Below are 19227 nucleotides of genomic sequence, written 5' to 3' on the forward strand. Positions count from 1 at the left end.
TTATTCGACGTCGTTCGTATCGATGAATTTCAATAGTACCAAAATGTGACGGAGTTATTGAAATTGGGGACTCTTTGCAGAGCCTATGTTCGTAGCGAGTTGAATATATTCAGGATACCTGTCACAGTACTTCGTGGGCCGGAGTTCATTCGTAACACGGCTATCACTGATTGGTACGGCGTTAGAAATTTTGAGCACCGAACACTTTCGTAGAAATCATGCAGCACTGTACTGAGGGGTAGGTGGACGATCCTGTCCGCTGCCACCAAAATGTTACGGGGTAGAATGCGTAGGCTCCGATGAGCGGTAATCGGAGCTTACTCCATGCCCAGCCACGGTGTTATTTGGCTATTGTAGGGTCCACTCACGTCGACTATGCACTCGCTCGCTACTACTCCCAATGCAGGAAGTGAATGGAATAGAAAGGGATCGGTATCAAGGGAAGGTTAACGATTCAACGTATATGATTGTTTATTAGTGGTTAATGCAACGGAGTCGGTCGAGGGAAAAAGGTATGGTCTTGGTTTAGAGGGATAGGTGTCTTGCTTGAGCGCTAGGATGGATCTGCATAGTTTTGCGTGATTTAGGAGGCAAGCTAGCCGCGAGTTACAGAAGAATCTGCTGACTTGCGAACGATAAGAGTAGACTACAGAGCGTAAGGTAACTAAGAGTGTGGGAAAGGAATATGAAGTCTGGAGGACGTAACATTCTTTTGGATATTTAATTTTTTTAATTTTTGTATTTTTATCGAAAATTGGACTTTTAGAAATAATAAAAAAAATAAACATACATCACATGTGTATTTAGAAGTGCAAAGAAGAAAACTCAATGACAGCCTTTAATAATTCGGTTGAATATGTGGGATGGCGAATGTCTGCCACTTTGTAGCGGCCCCAGAACTTTAGAAAATTGTGATGGATAGCTTCTCGGTTTTGCTCGGACCACAATCCCAAACCTTCATCATTTTCAATTAGTAATAAGCATTCTTCTAAATGATCGAGAACGACATGGATTTTCAACGTGCGGGATAGGTTTTTGAAACCATCGAAAGACTTTTTCAATTCTTTCACATGGTCGCCAGCCAAAGGGACCAACTTAACCAGACGTAAAACTGCAATTTACAACCTTGTTCATCGCTTTAAATGCAGCAATGTAAGGTATTATTTTCAAAATACCTACATCCTTACAAATTAGTGGATCGTTTAGTTTTTCAGCTTCTTTCAGAAGCTTTCTATAAGTGTTCCCTTCGAATGCGTCACCGTGATAATTTTCAGAAATCAGATGTAATTTTTTTGGCCATAACAGGGCTTTTTCTTCGCCTACCAGTTTGACCAATCCTTGCCAATAGAGATGGTTGACCAACCCTTGTAATGGATGAAGCTCGGGAATCAGGCATTTTTGCAGAACAGAAGTATGATCTTCTTCAGATATAAGAGGAGTATTGACAGTGCTATGAGAGTCTTTACTAAATTCCTTTTTTTTCTCCACAAGACAGTATTTTTCATAATCAGCTCTCAAGCTTCCAAATGTCCTCAAGTTTGGGCGGACTTCTGCTTCAAAATCGTCGCTCTAACCTATGTGGGAGTCAGTATTCGGGACATTCTGAGATGTTGAAGACTCTCTCAATTTCTGTAATGAGATGCAACAATAGGACCAGGGATAGGTTGCTGTTGCAGTTTGCTGGCCGTTGATAATAATTAGAAGTTTGAAGTCTGCGACGAATTTGAATGAAATATCATTAACCCCAGTCAACTCAAATAATAGCTTCATGTTTTTGTAAGATTCCTTGATCTGAGGTACTAAGCACAGCATTATCAATTTATCCACACTAATGAGTTTACCTCTTTTAGTTACTTTGCCATCTCCAGCAGGATGAGAAGAGCTTTTCCTCTTTCTTGGTCCATTTGCGCTGCCTGATGAAGATGGTCCTTCTTCTGAAGTGGGACCATAGTCTTCATAATTGCCAAGAGAACAATTTTCAGGGAGGATGGTCAAACTGATTTTGAAAAAACCTTGTCCTTCATCCGCCATAACTTTGATTAGAAAATTCCCTTTCAGTTCACTGTCCCCTATCACTGCTTCGAGAAGTTCTCCAGCATTTACGAATACAACAGGTCGAAGTTCCTTAGATATATTCGCCTTACCTTTACATTCAAATTCAAACGAGTCTACCTTGTATACATCCACCAACACCTTCGATTGCTCTGAGGTATGTTTCAAATAATTCTTAGGGACAGAAAATCTCCCTGTACTGGTTCTCAAAAAGTTTGTTATTGTTCTCATCTGGTTACTTGAACAACCAAGTGTTACCCGTAAATCATCCAACCGGGCTTCTTCAAAAGCAACTTTTTGATCGGCGCAGGAATTGACAGCTAATCTTGTTTTCCGTCCACTCGTAGACATAGTCAAATTAACATCTGACCCTTTTCGCACACTTTCTTCAGAGGTACATTTTTTCTTTATAAGATGAGTAGCAACTTGCTCTTGGGTTTTCTTCGAGAGCTTTTCAATAATTTTCATCAAATTATCTCGAGAATTCTTCATGTCGTATACCCCGGCCAATCCGCTGCAAACATTTTCAGCATATATGCAAATGATCTGAGGATTTTTTTGGTGTTATCCCTTCGAATGAGGACGGTTCTTTCTCAGGAGATTTATAACTTTTGGATACATCGACCTTATTAACAATATTTCTCAAATGGCCTCTTCCTTTTTGAGTCTTGACATGTCCTCGAAATCTAGCTGTCGAACAAATGTAACAGTTACAGGTTTTGGAAGAGCGTGTAATGGGTTGTAAAATTATATCAGCGTAATTAGGCATACATGGCAATTGTCTTTTATAAATCTCCTTGTCGTATTCTCGTAGTGTTAATCTACAAAATCCACAGATTGACAAAGGATATTTTTCGTCATTTTGATTAAAGTGAAGCGATAAGAACTGTTTTATCAGTTCTTCTAGGTTGTCGTTGACGACAAAAGAAGATTCATGTGTAAATACAATTTTCCTACCACACGGAGCACATATTTTTTTTCTATTATCTTCATGGGTGCAGTTACTAGTAGGATTCATTTTGAAGGACAGAATGATATGATCATCACCCATTATCTGTGGTTGCTATATATATTTCAAGTCGTATTTCGCTTGCGAACGGACTTTTTTCCATCATACGCCACCTATCGGAAATCTTCAAAACAGACATTCGAATTGGGCTTCGGAATCCGCAGAACCATTTACTTTTGTAGCCTGATAATATTCAAATGAAAATTTTGAGATTGGAATATTTTGTTTAAACAATTTCTGAGTTGTTTATTTGCCAAATAATTGAATTCCTGGTTTAAATATTCTCATCTGTCTCTCATTCCCGTATATATTTATGATGAGAGATAGTTTTCAAAATTCTCCAATTTTTGCACCCTGAAAATCAAATTTTTATTTGTAAATTGTTTTTAACAAATTAAATAATGTTGTTTGCCCTAAATTATGTTCAAGATAAGACTCAGGAGGACCTGATAATATAAAACAAACGTGGTTTGAGCTGATAATATGGAATAGGTGAGTTGGGAACTTCGAGCGATCGATGGGCAGTCGAAGCTCTGGAGAATTCGTTTTTACATGTACACAATTGTTGATAATTCGGAAGTAGGATCTGATAGGATTTTAATTTTTGCGAATTTTTAATGTACAGCTGATACGGAAACTTTCTGCATCAGCCGTTTTCCGGGACATTTTCATCGCACTTTTCCTCCCTTCCTGATCACCGTGTCTTCGAACCATTAACGCAAATCTTCTTCAGTCACCGAAGCCCGCACAAGAGGCAGATTTTGAGCTACACGTAAACTGATCTCTGGATGGCGCTTTCTGAAATTAGCAAGCCATTCTTTCCCAGGGCGATTATTCTTAAAACAATTCTACTTTTGATTTTTCAGGAAGTAAGTCTCAACGCAGTCAAGCAACTGTGATTTAGACACAGGCGAGCTTGTTATTTTCGTCATCTCAGCTCTGTAAATGAACCATGTAATGACAACTGCTTCTTCTTCTGCAGTCAAAACCGTAGATGGTCCACCTTTTTTGCTAATAGTTTCAGGATTTCGCAATTTTTTGCACAGTGTAGCATAGTGAGCACCATGCATTTGTCCTGCTTTTCTGAGTGACACACTTTTTTGAATAGCCTCCATGGCTTCCTTCATAGCTTCAGTTGCATAACATTCACTTTTAATCTTTTGTTTAAGCACTTTTCCATCGATGAATTTTGTACTTCATACAGTATTAACAATCTTGAATTTGCATTTTGATTCAGATTGTCTTGCAGCCTTGTGATTCTGATTTCCCTTTTTTAAAGCTTTTTTTGTCTCACCACTTTTATAATCTTTGCGTATTGCCATGCTTGTAACATTAAACAATTACGAAAAAAGTCAGTATTTGGAAGAAAAGTATTCGCTACATTTAACTAGAGAACTATTTTTAGGTTAGGATTGCAGTTATGAAGTTTTACAGAAAGTTTCGACTCACTTTCTTGTGAAAATTGCACCCACAGAAATAAAAATCACTTATACACTAATATTTCACAACTGAATGTCAGTGAAAAATTATAATTCAAATAAATAAATGTCTTTCCGATCCTGACTCGAAAACGCGCTCTACTGTAATGTTGACATATTCGGGTTCCTTGTTATGAATCGCGAGCTTCTAGTGTTTCATAAATAGGATCCTAGTAAAAATTTTTATCTTATTTCGAAACATATGTTTATTTTTGAATTATTTATATTTGAAAAAAAAAATGACGACACTGAATGATTCTACGCAGTTTTATTTAAAAAATGAGTCACTCTTCATGTTAGACAGTAATGATATAGGAAAGAAATCAGTGAAATAGTAAACGGTTTTATTCACCTATGACTAGCCACTTGACCAGCGTAGTTACCTGTCATATCGACATTCGATAAAAAAGTTCTTTCTTTGTTTCCACCATTTTCTCTTTTATATTATGTTTTAATTGCGTCATAAAGAAAAGATCTTCAAGTTGATGTGCATATTTTTCTATTTAACCAATCCAATTTCTTCATAAAATGAAATATAGTCAGCGTGTTTCATAATGGGACCTGATATCTGCAATGTGTCATAATAGGAGACTTCACCTTATATATTTATTGCGAAGAAGACGAGATAGCGGTAAGAACGGAGTGTGCTGTACGAAGCTATATAAAAATTAATTTCAGATGTGACGTTGTTGAGAGTTCGAATAAGAATGTCTTTAGAGACAGAACGTACGGGTGCGGGAAAGGCGTGAGAATCTTGAAGGCAGGGAATACAATTAATAGCTGAGTAAGGGCGAAAGTGAGTAGCATGAGGCTAGACAGAGGTAAGAGGATAGGACAGAGACCATGGTATTAATATAAGAAGTGTGGGAGAATTAACGAATAGAAAAAATAGATGGGAGATGGTACGCCAGACATAACGTCAGCAACGAATTGGAGGAAATTACGTAGTGACGGAATAGCGACGATCTCGAAGGAAGGATGTCGACGCTGCGAAGGGAGAGCCAACGAAGATCCCTATACCGCGGGAATCCGAAGCGGATGCGATTCCTGCTGGCGGTCAGCGCGCCGCAGCCTCTCCCGCTTACCTCGCCAACAGTTAATGGCCAAATTTTCGAAGGACCGACTAACGACAAGGGAGCACTACCCCGTTTACCCTCGGGACATCATGGAGTTGCGCGAAGGACGAAATTGCGATCAAACGCTAAGTTCTGCGCCACGCTGCTACAAGTGCGCGTCGAGTTGCGCAATCTACGAAATCGATCACGGATTGATTATTGCGTATTCTTGTGGGTATGACGTTACGTAGGGTCTAGCATATTGCGATTCGTGTTGCGACAGATCGTCTATTTCGGAAATCATTCTAGTTCTGGCGATCGTACGAGATAGTCGCTCTTTGGAGTTTCACGAAGCATTAGAGCTGCCTAAGAATCACGAGGGGGTGGGAGAATTGGTTGCATGGATGTAGAACAGTAAGCGCTGCTTATATCCACGCGACTGAAGTTCAAGAGTAATTGAATAAAGGCTTGCCGAATAAGGGGACTCATTTTGAATTTACGTTATCGAAACGTACTCGAAATTCTGATTCCGATTCTTTTGCTTGGTGACCGTATCCTGAGTTGCGCGTTATGGAGTTGAGTAAATTTTGAGTAGTTGAGAATGTTAAGTAGAGTCGTGGTTTTGAGTTGGGTCTTTCTCGTTTTTGAAATTACGTACAGCTCGAATTCCACTGTATCGGGTCCAGCCGCGTTATCGTGTTTTTCAGTGTCGCCTCTCGAGTAGATCGCGAATTTATTGCCGAAATGGAGTGTTCGAGTTAGTGAATAACGATTTTGAGGACTTGGAGAAAGTTTGAGTTCAGATGCGTTGCGATGGCGTTCAGTTGAAGTTACGTTCAGTCGCGCTTGCGATTAGTGGAGTTTCCGTTTAGTTTAGATTGTGTTGAGTTGAGTTGCGCTAAATCGAGATCGCGTTTAGTTGAGATTGCGTATAAGTGAGATTGCGTTTGGTTGAAATTGCGTATAGTTGAGATTGCGTTATCGTTGTGTATATTTTGGTAGTGGTTGAGATGAGAAGTTCGTGTTATTGAGTTTCAGTTGCGTCCAAATCATAATGGCGCTTGAGAATTTGTTTAGTTGACTCCGAGTCAAATGATATTGAGAACGCCGTCTGTTCGATAACCCGGTGGCGCTTCATCGAGAAATTAGTTATAGTTTAGGTTTTGAGCAATTATTGCTGTAGCGTTAAATTTTATAGGTTTCGAATTGAGAGTTGCGTTTCGAGCTGTTGTAAATAGTTGGGTAGATTTTAGCTAGGGAGCTGCAAGCTCGTTAGATTAAGAAAAAGCGTAGGTTACGAATAATATACTGTTATGTGATCTTGCATCGCGAAGAGCGAATTTAGATTTATTTTTATTTTTATTGAATAGCGTGTGGTTGTCGAGTCTCTCTTTCTTTCTCTCTCTCTCCAGAAATTACCCGTCCCCTCTGCGCGATATTGAGCTACCGAGCAGATTCCCGAGGCTTAGCGAAGATGAAGATTTCGAGGTTTGTTGACCACGCCAGTTGCCCAACAGAATCTCGCGATATCTTTTATAATGCCCACCTTTTCGCGGGCCGCCAAATAATTGTATATGCGGTAAGTTCTCGGTCACTTCTCCAGGTGGCTGAGGTGCGATAAGAATCCATGTCACAGTATACCCACATACCTATGCAGATTCAACCCTTCATCCTGCATACATGCCCTTATAGCTATAAAGTTTTAACTCTTCACCCTATGAATATGCCTTTATAGCTATGAAGACTTGACCCTTCACCTTCGGTATATACCTACATCCATCTGGGAATCAGGGATTCAACACTTGACTCTTCATACATATACATCTCTAATCTTCAAAAATCTGACCTCTTACCGCCTTCCCTCCCCCCTTCTAACAAAACTCAAAAATGGGAGTTGGTGGGCGAAGCGTGCAGGAGGGCGGAGCCTTCCTAGTATATGTATACAGTAGACCTGTATGTTCTGTATGTATTATTCTCTGTATGTTGCGAAAAACGCGGAAAAAAGATGTAATTGATCTAGCCCAAAAATTCTTGTATCGAAATCCAAAAAATTCGACAAAGAGGTAACATAACTGTAAACATTTTCTGAGAATTTACAATTTTTTAGGTGATAATAAGGGCAGCGGTGAGAAAAAGATTAAGCATCACGAAAAATCAATGCTTCTCTTATGAGAAAAAGTAAGGCTGCCTAGCGGTGGGTAAATATGGAGAAATTTTTTTTTTTTAATTTTGACATTTTCGTTTTAATTATTACAAACCAATTTGGGGGGTAAGACCATTAAAATTCGATTTTGTCCTTCTTGAGGACAGGTCTAATATACACACAGGGACAATCTCTTCAAAATATACAGTCAATGCGCATGCGTCAAATACTTCAATCTCATTGGTCGGTGAAATCGCCCCGCGTAAATCTCTCTCGTGCAAAGAAGTTCTCTACAAGTTAAAACTTTGATTAACACGACGAAAATTTGATCGAGCTAGTAGCGATAAGTTTGTTACTTAACCGTTGCTGTCAATTCATTCTACTGAGAAATCATTCTGTGCACCATTGTAATTCAAGCATTATTATTGACCAGCATTGTTTTTCAAACTTTATACCATTCAATTTGGTATCTGATTTTGAAGCTCACTTTTACACTCTTTGGCATTAAATTCAGATAAATAGTTTTTCAAGTCCTCAATTAGATTGTAGGGTTGAATTTTGCTAGCCGAACTGAATCACTAAATCTAGAATTGTTAAATAACTTCGGTTAAAAATGTCTTTGAATTTAATCTTAGTTGACGGTGTCATCTGGCTAGCTAGTTGCACGATAACTTAAAACCAAATTCAATCTTACACTCTTCATAGGGTACTACGCTTCCAAGCACCCAACATTCAAACAGATTTCTCATTCCAGTCGAATAAAACCAATTTTCAAAGAGCATCAGCATCAACTTTCCGAGTCACTACCTCGACTGTTCGACACTGTAACCTCAAAAATTGGTATGAACTACATCGCTGTCAGAAACATAGATTGACAGCTGAAACTCGGAGCGGTCAGCCTACCCGAGCAGCCGATAAAACTCGCGCATGCGCATTGACTGTATAGTTTTAAGAAAATGTCCCGGTATATAGGTATATATGTTGGCGCGCGACGATTCGAATACGACGCTACGAGCCGTATTCACCTAAGCTGAGTTGACATATAAACAGAAATGTAACTTTTTTGTTAACAAGCGGCGTAGAGGGGGAAGCGAGACGGTACTACCCCTCTCGAACGTGGCCGCAGCGTTGGTAATGTTGATAACGGTAGTCGAATTTGAGATTTCGGGTAGACAGGTATTTCGCCCAGGAACTAAAACCGTGGGATTGTGGATACGTTCTTCTCCCTGTGCGCCGCTCGGATTGTATGACGGGATAGTTACAACAGAGTAATAGAGCTCATGTGATGTGGGTTGTGGGTTTCAACCCGTTCCAATGAAAAGTGTGAACTGAAATAATCGTCTCTCCGTCGTCTCAAAGATCCTAGCCACCTTCCCCGATATATATGTATATGTCAGGGAAAGACCGGATATCACTCTCGAACTACGTGCTTGGCGTGTAAAACGCATTTTGAACCACCGTTTATTAACAAGTCAAGACTTGAAACTTTAATTAACAGAACTTTTGAGAGGGATTCAATATTTTGAACATTTGATCGAAACCTCAATTCAATTTCGGGCTTGCTTGTTTTCCGAATCTTCGTTCCTGTTTTCAAAAACAGCCCCCCTTCGGAACAATAGAATACAACGACGGACGGCAACTCCATTATTTAGTTATCGTAGGTAGAACTACAGTCTTTTGGGTGTATTGTGTATGTATGTATGTAATATTTATTGCTCCCCTTAGGGTTACAAGGACTTCCCTTCTCCTCTTCCTTTACAATATTTTTTTTATATGTTTTCTTACCCTATTCTTACTTCCTACCTTATCCTTACTTAATTTCTAATTGCCTGTGCCCTGTGCCGTTGCCTTGCCATTCCCTTACTTTCCCTCTTATCCTTTTCTTATTCTTTATCCTTATCTTGACTTAACCTTATCCTATTTTACCTTATTCTATTCCCTAATTCGTCCTTATCCTAATCGACTTCCATTTCCCATTCATCCCTTACTCTTTCATTCTCTTGTACATCCCTGATCCTTTCCGATTCTCTCATCCAGACTTCTCCCACCCCCTCCTCACCTAACATCTCCCTCACCACCTCCTGCCAGCCTTCCTCTCTTCTATCCCAGCCCACGCACCTTTCCCATACGTGCTCCCATGTTTCCTCCTCCCCCCCGCACACCCTACACCTTCTCTTTTCCTCTTCTTCCCAGTACCTTGCCTCCTTTATCTCGCTTCCTAATCTAAATCTTGCCACCCTCATCCACCTGCTTTCCCCCCATCCTTTTCCCAGATATCCTGGTATCCCTTCTCCTTTCACTAGCCTGTACCATCTGTTGTACGTCGATTCCCTTATTTTCTCGCACCTCTCTTTTCTCTGTTCTTCCCTCACTCTCTCCTCTATTTCCCTAAACTCCAACTCGCCCCTCTCCATTCTCGCGACTACCTTTCTACTCTCTGCTACCCTTTCCGCAAAGAAACTTTCCCTTTCTCTTTCCCACCTGGATCCCTGCCTCCCAGCTTCTGCCTTGTCCCTTATCTCTTCCCAGCATCTCCTAGCCAACTCGCTACCCTCCTGTTTCTCCAGCTTCCTTTTAAAATTCCATGCCCTTTTCCCTGCCCTAATCCTTGGCTTCTCCCTCTGTAGTTCCTCCCTTACTAGATATCCCGGTGTTCTCCCATCCACTCCTAATGTCCATCTCAAAAATCTATCCTGTACCGCCGCGATCGCCCTCCACTCCCTTCACCCCCATATCTCCGATGCATACTCTATTACCGTCCATACTAGCCTGTCAAATAACCAAATCCTTTTTTCCCAATCCCTCTCAAACCTTCTTTTTCCTATTCCCCATACCTGCCTCATTACTACCCCTGCCTTCCGTACTCTCTCTTTCACCTGTGCTTCCTGTCCCCCATTGCACTTTACTCTATACCCGAGATAGCTGAACTCTTTCACCTCCTCTATCTTTTTCCCTTTCCATCTCCAATCTATGTTTTTCCTTCTACCGCCTCCTTTCCTAAATCTCATGATCTTTGATTTCCCTACATTTACCGTCAGCCTTTTCCTATCCATATACCTTTCTAACTTCCTTATCATTACCTCCATTTCCTCCTCACTTTCCGCTAGTAACAATATATCATCCGCATAAGCTAACGTGCATACCCTGCCGCCGGCTAACTCCACCCCCCCAACCCTTTTCCCTCTCCCCATTTCCTCTTCTAAGTCCGCCAGCAGCAGGTTGAACACATGCGGACTGAGCGGACATCCCTGTCTTACCCCGCTCGCCGTCCAGAACGCCTCTCCTACCTTTCCCCCGCTCCTCACTCGACTCTTTGTTTCCTTGTAAATGTCCTCTATCCTTACCCTTAGCCCTTCCCTCGCCCCTCTCCTTTCCATAGTCTCCCACAGCACCTTCCTGTTCACTGAATCGAACGCCGCTTTCAAGTCCACAAAGAACGCCACCATCTTTCCCTTATCCTTACCCACCTGCCTATTGATTAAAGAATTAAGTACATATATATTGTCAATTGTACCCATGCCTTTTCTGAAACCCGTTTGGTTTTGCGGTATCAAGCCCTTTTCCTCTACCTCTCTTTCTAACCTATCCGCTAATGCCATCGCATACACCTTATATAGAGTTGGCATCAACGTCACCCCCCTATACTCTTCTACCCTTTTCCCCTCCCCCTTCCTAACTATTGGCGCTATCAATCCCTCCCTCCAATCCTCTGGCCAGCCCTCCCCCACGCAAACTCTGTTACATGTTTTCCATATCCACTGCTTCATTTCTTCCCCCCCATACCTCCATACCTCGCTAACTATTCCATCCCCCCCTGGTGCCTTTCCATCCCTCAGCTTTCCTATCACCTTTTTAATCCCTTCCCTCTGCAGCTCCCCTTCCCCGTCCCCCTTCCTATTTATCGTCTCCCCGCCTTATGTTACCTTGCTTTCCACCCCGCCTAATAATCCCATGAAATACTCCCTCCACTCCTGATCTCCTATTTCTTCATTCACCCTCTTCCACTTCTTTCTTTCTCTATTAACTATATCCCATACCTTGCTTTCTGTCCTTGCTTCCGCTGCTCCTTTTATGAATCCCTCATTTTCTTTCTTTTTCCTCTCCTCGCATAGCCTATTATATTCCCTTCTTTCCTTTCTATACGCGTCCCCTTCCCCCTCCCCCTTTCTCCATTTCCTTCGACTTTGCCTAACTTCCGCTTTTTTTCGCCTACATTTCTCATCCCACCATCCCTTTTTCGCTTCCCTCCCCCTCCCTCCTACATCTGAGGCTCGTCTAAACTCCCTTATTCTTTTCTCCATCTGTTTACCTACATCCACTTCTCCTGTCCCCTCCCATTTAACTTCTTCTCTAAACCTCATCCTACCCTCCTCCGTCCAGTCTCCTCTACTAGTTCCCCTTACTCTTTTTCCCTTCCTTGTCCTAGCCACTGCCCCCCTTAACCACACTATTACCGGGTAATGATCCGAGTCAACCGTATCCCCAATCTCTATCCTTTTGACCCTATCCCTTACCTCGATGTCTCCTATAGCGTAGTCTATCACCGTCACCCCCGCCCCTCCTACATACGTAAATTCTCCCTCCTCATCCCCCTCTATGTTCCGGTTCATTATTGCCCATCCTGTCTCTTCTAAAAATTGCACCAGCTGCCTACCTTCCGAGTTTATTTTCCTGTCCTTCGATTTCCTACTCCTACTCTCCTCCTCTCCTTCTCCCCAGCATCCTCCCCCCTCCTGCCCTGTCCTGGCATTAAAATCACCCCCCACTAGCACTTTTGCACCTCCCTCCATTTCTTGTGCCCGCTCCTTCAATTCCCCTATCTTCTTTTTTAGATCCCCGTTTACGTATATTCCTACTACTACCCATTTTTCCCCCCCTACACTTATTTTCCTTGTTATCATGCCCTCTTTCACCTCTTTCCTCCCTCCCCCCCCACTTACTATCTCCCTTCTTACCCCTGACAGCATTCCGCCTATTGCTCTTCCCTTCCTATTTTTTCGAACCGCATACTCTACTTCCCATTTATACCCTACTGGCAACTTATTTCTAATCCTTTTCCACCCCTTCTTTTCTATCCATGTCTCCATCAGAAATATTACATCCCACTCCCCCAGTCCCCTCCAGAAATCTTCATCCTTTCTCGCGAGCCCCGCCACATTCTAAAAAGCTACTTTCCACCCCTCCCTTTCCGTCTCGCCTACTCCCCCCTCTCTCCTCCACATCGCCCGCCCCCCCTGGCGGTGTCCGCGCCACTACCCATTTCCCCGACTGCCCTTCCCTACGTACCCTTCCCTGTGCATCCATACTTCCCTCTTGTCACTCCTCGCTTGCTGACCTTTCCCTATCGCTTTCCCCTACTTTTCCCCTCCCCTCCCTTTGCCCCTCTTCCCTCGCTCTCCCTGCACCGTCCCTAAGCACCTCTCCTATCTCATCCCACTTCCATATTTTCCCTTCTATCCAGATCTTTGCATACCCTATTCTTACTCTGTTTCCCCTTCTCTCCTCAATAGCTGCTATCTCCCTCAACTTCCATTTCATTCTCCTCTCTGCCCAGGTGAGATCCTCGTCTATTCTCTCCTCCCTCCCTTTGAGGAGGCTTTTTCGTCCCATTACCTGCCTCTTTTGCTCCCTATTTCCTAGTCTTGCTATCCATATCCCCTTTTCTTCCCCCTTTTTTGCGCCTACCTCCCACATATCCTTTACCTCGACCTCTACCCCTATCAGCTACAAAATCTTTTTCAACCCTTCCTTTTCTCTTTCCTTCTTTAGTCTCGCTCCTCTCACTACTATATTTCCCCTTCTTTCTTCCCTTTCTTTTCTCTCTATGGCCCACTCCATCTCTGTTAACCTATCTATTGTTACCTGCGCCACTTCCGCATTTCCCTGTACCTGCCTTTCCCCCCCGCCTTCTGCACTCTTCTTTTTTAATTCTATCGGCCTCTCCTTTACTCTTTCCATCTTCACCCCTCTCCGCTCTTCTACCTCTTCTCGTCTTTTACCTAGATCCCTTATCGTTTCCTTCATCTCCCCCCTCTCTACTTCCCACTGCTCTTCCCTTCTAGTCATTTCGCCTTTAATCTTTTCCATTTCTTCCCTGATCCCCCTTCCCTGCCCTTTGACCTCCTCCAGACCTATCTTTAGCTCTTCCTTAATTAACCTTAGCATATCCTGTATACCCCCTCCCTCTGCCCTCCCTTCCTCACCTGTCTTACCCTCCGGCGACCGGTGCACTTTCCTGCTTTTCCCAAATACTCCTTCTCGTTCCTGTATCTCGTTTACATCCTCCTCCTCTTTCTCCCCTTCCTCCTCCAGCTTTCTCTTCCATAAGTCTAGCACCGTCGTCGTCGATCCCAGGCTATGCCTCCTATCTCTCCCTAACGCTGCTACTGCGCCCGGCCTACCTTTCTTTTTCTCCTCCTTTTCCCTGTTCGCCCCTTCTTTTTGGCCACCCGCGTTACTTATACTCTTTCTCTCGCTCACCGCTCCCTACCTTATCTATCTGCCGCCTACCTGTCTCTACTCTATCCCCCTTCTTACTCTCCAGATGTCACCGCCTACTCTTGTCTTATTCCTATCGTTGCCGTCCGCCGGCTCTTTCTGACTAACCTCGAAACTCTCCCCCTTTTTTCTTTTTCAACTGCCCTTCCCTTCTATTCCTGCCTCCCTATTTCCTTTACCCGACCTCCCGTCTATGTCTTCCCCGCTCCTTCTCTGCCCTATTTCCTTTTCTCCTTACTTTTGCTATCCTGCTAAATTCCCGCCTTTTCACTTACACTCTTTCGCACACCTGCCACTCACATCCAAAACGGAAACGGAAGTCCTTTCGGGTGTATTACTCTCATCCAAATTTCATCACTTTTTCAAACAATTACATGATATAACTGTAAAAAACTCACAATAATTGACTTCTATTAGCTCATCAAGATGTTAGGTGACGGCGCAAAAGCGGAGAAGTGATCGAGCGAAAGAATTGATGCGCGTCATTATATCGATAATCGATACGTTAGTACGAAAATCAAAAGTTATGATTCAAATGTAAATTTTGTTACAGTAACACATCAAATAGTCATAGATATACAACTACAGAAGAGAATCATATAAATTGCTCAAATTATCAACATTAGTGCGTTTATCCTACGTCAAGTTTTTAGCTATATCAAACATTTCTTTTATCAATTGGTGTTGTGTGTTAGATTCATGAGACAGAACAATAAGATTGTTAATGTCAAATTTGTGACCCAACGTTACGCTATGATCCGCTAGAGCTGATTTATTGCAATCTTTACATTTTATACTCTTCTGGTGGTCGTTTATTCTGTTTGATAACAATTGTGGGGTTTGCCCAATGTGTGACCTGAAGCATCCCATACATTTAATTTTGTGAATCACATCGGATTGTTTGAGGAAGGAATCTTGGTACTTTAGTTTAGTAAATAACCTTGAAGTGGTGTTACTGTTTTTTAACACAGCTTTAATGTTATGTTTTTTCAGAACCGATTTTAATTGTTCTGATAAGCCTTGAACACATGGGAGTACAACCAGATTTGTGCAGCTGTCATGTGCACTACGTTGTTCTCGTTTTTTCCAAAATGTATCATTGTTGTACAGTTTGTCAATTCTTTCTGTTTTGATATCATCAATAATATTGCTAGGATAACCATTATCTGATAACGTATTGTTACAAAGGGTAAAATCACCCGTCTTGCCCCCTTTTTAATGATCCAGTAGTCATCATAGATAAAAGACGTTTATAAACCTCTTATGTCTTTCAAAAGAATAAGGTTGCTGCGTCAACCAACATTATTGTAAAAACAGTCTTGTTTCAGACTTCAAACGAGAAACACATATTTCGCAATTAAAGCTTTCTCACAACATTTTATCCACGCTTTTGATTTTGACTTGATAATCAAACTCGCGGATCCATATTTATTTTCCGCAACGTCAAAGAACGTTACAGTATCTATAATTAGTTTCATATTTTCAGTTCTAAGACTAGGTTCTGCTAATTTTAGTCCTCGATCAAATAATCCTGCTACTATAGATTTTTTATGTGTAAGAGGATGATATGATGTGTATTGTTAAAATCGACCCGACCATGTCGGTTTACGATACCGATTCAAGTTGAGGAAGTTATTGTTAATAATGATATTGAGATCTAAAAAACTGATATAATTGCCTGACTCCAATTCAAAGGTAAATTGCAATTTTGGGTGAAAACTATTAAACTCGGAGACGATATCATTATTGAAAGATATAAATTCGAACAATTGGTGATTTCGAAACATTAACGACCGAGCCAGGAATCGAACCTGGTGTCCAGAGATGCTCAGCTGGAGCCTTACTCCACTAAACCACCTAGCCGCCCTGACTCTATTGTCGTTAATTTTTCTCATCACCAGTGAGTTTGAATTTTGTTTTCATGTGCCCGGGTATGTGTGAATATGAATTTTTCTTTTCTTCAAGCACTATGTATATAATAATGTATGTGGATAGAGAATGTTTACATCTTCGGATTCTTGCTTGCGATGGGAAGCCAAATAAGACGGACAAGCCGTCTAATAATTGATATGCGGATATGCATATCGTTAATTACGAGAATATAATTGTTAAAAGATATAAATTGGAACAATTGGTGAGTTCGAAAAATTAACGAAGCAGCCAGGAATCGAACCTAGCGTCTAGTATCATTAATGTTATCTACATGTATGGCAGTGAGGATGTCGTCCACGTATCTTTTGTAAAATGGTAAATCACAACTTGTTTATCCACAATGCTTTTACACCCTCACCTTCTATTTGACGTCATTCTTCAAATTTATTCCGTTTAGTAATTCCATTTATGCTAGATGTAAGTGGTTTTTTTATTATCGTTGTTAATTCGTCGAAGTCTTTTGCTGAGAGTTTGTCCGGTGTAGATAAATTCCTCAACAATGTGTATTCGTCACTTTCGATTATTGTTATTAGATGTGCCGATTTTTTCTTATTTTCTTCTACTTCGTTTGCTTAGAAGAATTGCTTATGCCTTTTTTTGCCACATTTTCCAGTTGTCCGGCCAAGAAAAATCTTTAATTTAACCAGTCACCCGACCAGCAGCTATTTTTTTCGCTATTAGCTATTTTTCGTTGAGTCATTTTTATGCCGAATCAATTGTTCCCTTTGAGCAATTACTTGTTTTTTGTTTTCTCCGATGATATTTTTCTCCACGGGCGGATATTTTTTCTTTTCTTTTATTTTTTGTCTTTTATAGCCACGCTAAGCAGTCACACACGCAGACAACTCTTTTCCTATGCGTGTCTATTCGACTAAAATAATCATCTTCCGAATTTTTCGTGTCCTAGCCCTCCTTTACCCTCGTCGTCAATTTGTTGTATTTCTTTTTGGTAATGAATGGGACTTCCATGGACAAAATTATTATTTATTGATAGACTAAGATACTTATTATATGACTGAAAGTGAGCCACCGTTAAACGTTCTTTGTCTTTTTCGGCTAACTTGTCGTCTAGCTTGCCCAACCGGCTTGAATTTCAGTGGCGCACTTTGACGATTTGGTTACAGTCTACCAACATCATTTTACAGCTACTGCATATATTATAAAAACAATTGACACCTGATATTGAATATTGGAAAAGAAGCTATTTCGTCCACTTGTAGACTGTAGTCAAGGTATCACAATACATTTATAATCATGCATTGAAGATTCCAGCTAGAACTTTCATTGTTCACACAGAATTATTCTACGATCTAGTCTAACATCGTAATAATTGTGCTTTTAATTTTTGATTTACTAGAGAACGTGCCTCACAGAACTACCAGATGTAACGCCATCCAGCGCCATCATACGCCTTCCACCACCGTGTATGGACTCGCCAAGCAGTGGTAGCAGCAAAGATCGGCGCGAACGAAATCCTAGAAAACGCTGCCGCGTTTTGGCGCCCGTTTTCTTACTTGTCTCTTTACTTCTCCTTGGAGGGCTATGCTTACCTCTTCTACTTCAAACTGCTCCCATAACTCATCAACAAAGATTAGATGTAATCAGAAGGATATTAACGGAAATACCTCTCATTGATGGGTACGTAAAAAGATATTTGCGACTGTATGATTTCTAGATCCATATCAATTGTATGACTAAAAGAGATTCGTAAGCAAATCAAACTTTGTAATGATAAGTAGAACTTGAGTGGAATGTTGAGAATAGAATCTCTATGAAATTCCATGCGGATAAGAAATGACATAATGCGTCATCCATGCTAAACCGTACACTATTTCATCCCGGCCATTTTCAACGTTTTTGAAACTTTTCGTACCGACTCTTTACCCAAAATAAACGTATATGCCGAAATTGGCTGCTTTGCTATTTTGATATTATTCTTGGAGTAGCGAGTGTTTTAAATTTTCGAAGAAGTCACGAAATTGTCGTACGCAACCTCTGTCAAAAGAAGATTTCTCTGCTACTGACAATTATACAAATTTCTCCATACGCTTATTTTGGAGGTAAAGCAAAAGGATTGATATTCACGGATATTAATTCAGAGTTCGACGAATATCCTCTGTGTTATGAACATTCTGATGATTGAACATGACTTTGTTGAGGCAGGATTGTGTGAGCGGGATAGAGTAACAATAATTATTTTACAGTAATATAAACTCTGCTATATTTATTCAATGTATTTTCTTTTCAGTGCGGTTTTTAGTAAAGCGTGTTTTTTGGTTTACATGCGACTTGAGACTGGCGTCGGTTGCTACGCAGAGCATACTTCGGGGCAGGCGAGAGCTGCCGAAGATATCCGAGTTACGGATCTTGCGGTTCTTGCGGAGAGTACAGCTACATACACAATTTTTGTGCCTGTACACTCGCTCTGGAGAACGCAACGAACTAGTTTTTCTCAAAGCTACCGCCGTTCGAGCGTTTCTCGTTAATCGTTATCATATTTAGCTTCAAACACAATTCTTGAAAACGATATCGCGGTACCGCTTTGGTGAATCTATCCGCGCGTTGATTTTCAGACGGAACATTCTCTACTTTAATCTCTTTTTCGTCAACTTTTTCGCGGATAAAGTGATAATGGACATCTATGTGTTTTGTCCTTTTATGGAAAACCGGATTCTTGACTAATTGAATCGCGCTTTGGTTATCAACGTATAGGATAGTTTCTTTATCACATGGACATCTGATGTCCGTTACTAGTTTTCTTATCCAAACAACTTCTCGCGCTGCTGTCGAAGCAGCCACATACTCAGCTTCCGTTGTACATAATGTCACTAGTCATTGCCGCTGTGACGACCACGTGACGGCACCGTTCGCTAGACAGAAAACGTATCCCGTCGTGGATCTTCGTGTTTCCATATCCCCAGCGTAATCAGCATCTGAGAATCCGATTAATGCTGCTTCGCTACCGCCGCTTGCATACTCGATACCGTATTCGATTGTGCCTTTTATATACGCGAGGATTCGCTTTACTGCTCCCCAGTGTGTCGCGTTATGTTTACTTAG

At 41.3% G+C, this 19227-nt stretch overlaps 1 protein-coding gene across 4 annotated transcripts in view; it reads left to right on the top strand.

Annotated features, from left to right (window-relative positions):
* LOC124221964 (dipeptidase 1) overlaps nucleotides 1-19227 on the top strand; it is a 1639756-nt gene that overhangs the window by 292365 nt on the left and 1328164 nt on the right. For all 4 annotated transcript variants that reach the window (XM_046632456.2, XM_046632460.1, XM_046632457.2 and 1 more), the window contains exon 4: nucleotides 17525-17805. In XM_046632456.2, the coding sequence (XP_046488412.1) occupies nucleotides 17525-17805 (281 nt within the window). The remainder of the gene's footprint in view (nucleotides 1-17524; nucleotides 17806-19227) is intronic.

Source organism: Neodiprion pinetum, chromosome 6 (assembly GCF_021155775.2).
Source record: "Neodiprion pinetum isolate iyNeoPine1 chromosome 6, iyNeoPine1.2, whole genome shotgun sequence".
NCBI lineage: Eukaryota > Metazoa > Arthropoda > Insecta > Hymenoptera > Diprionidae > Neodiprion > Neodiprion pinetum.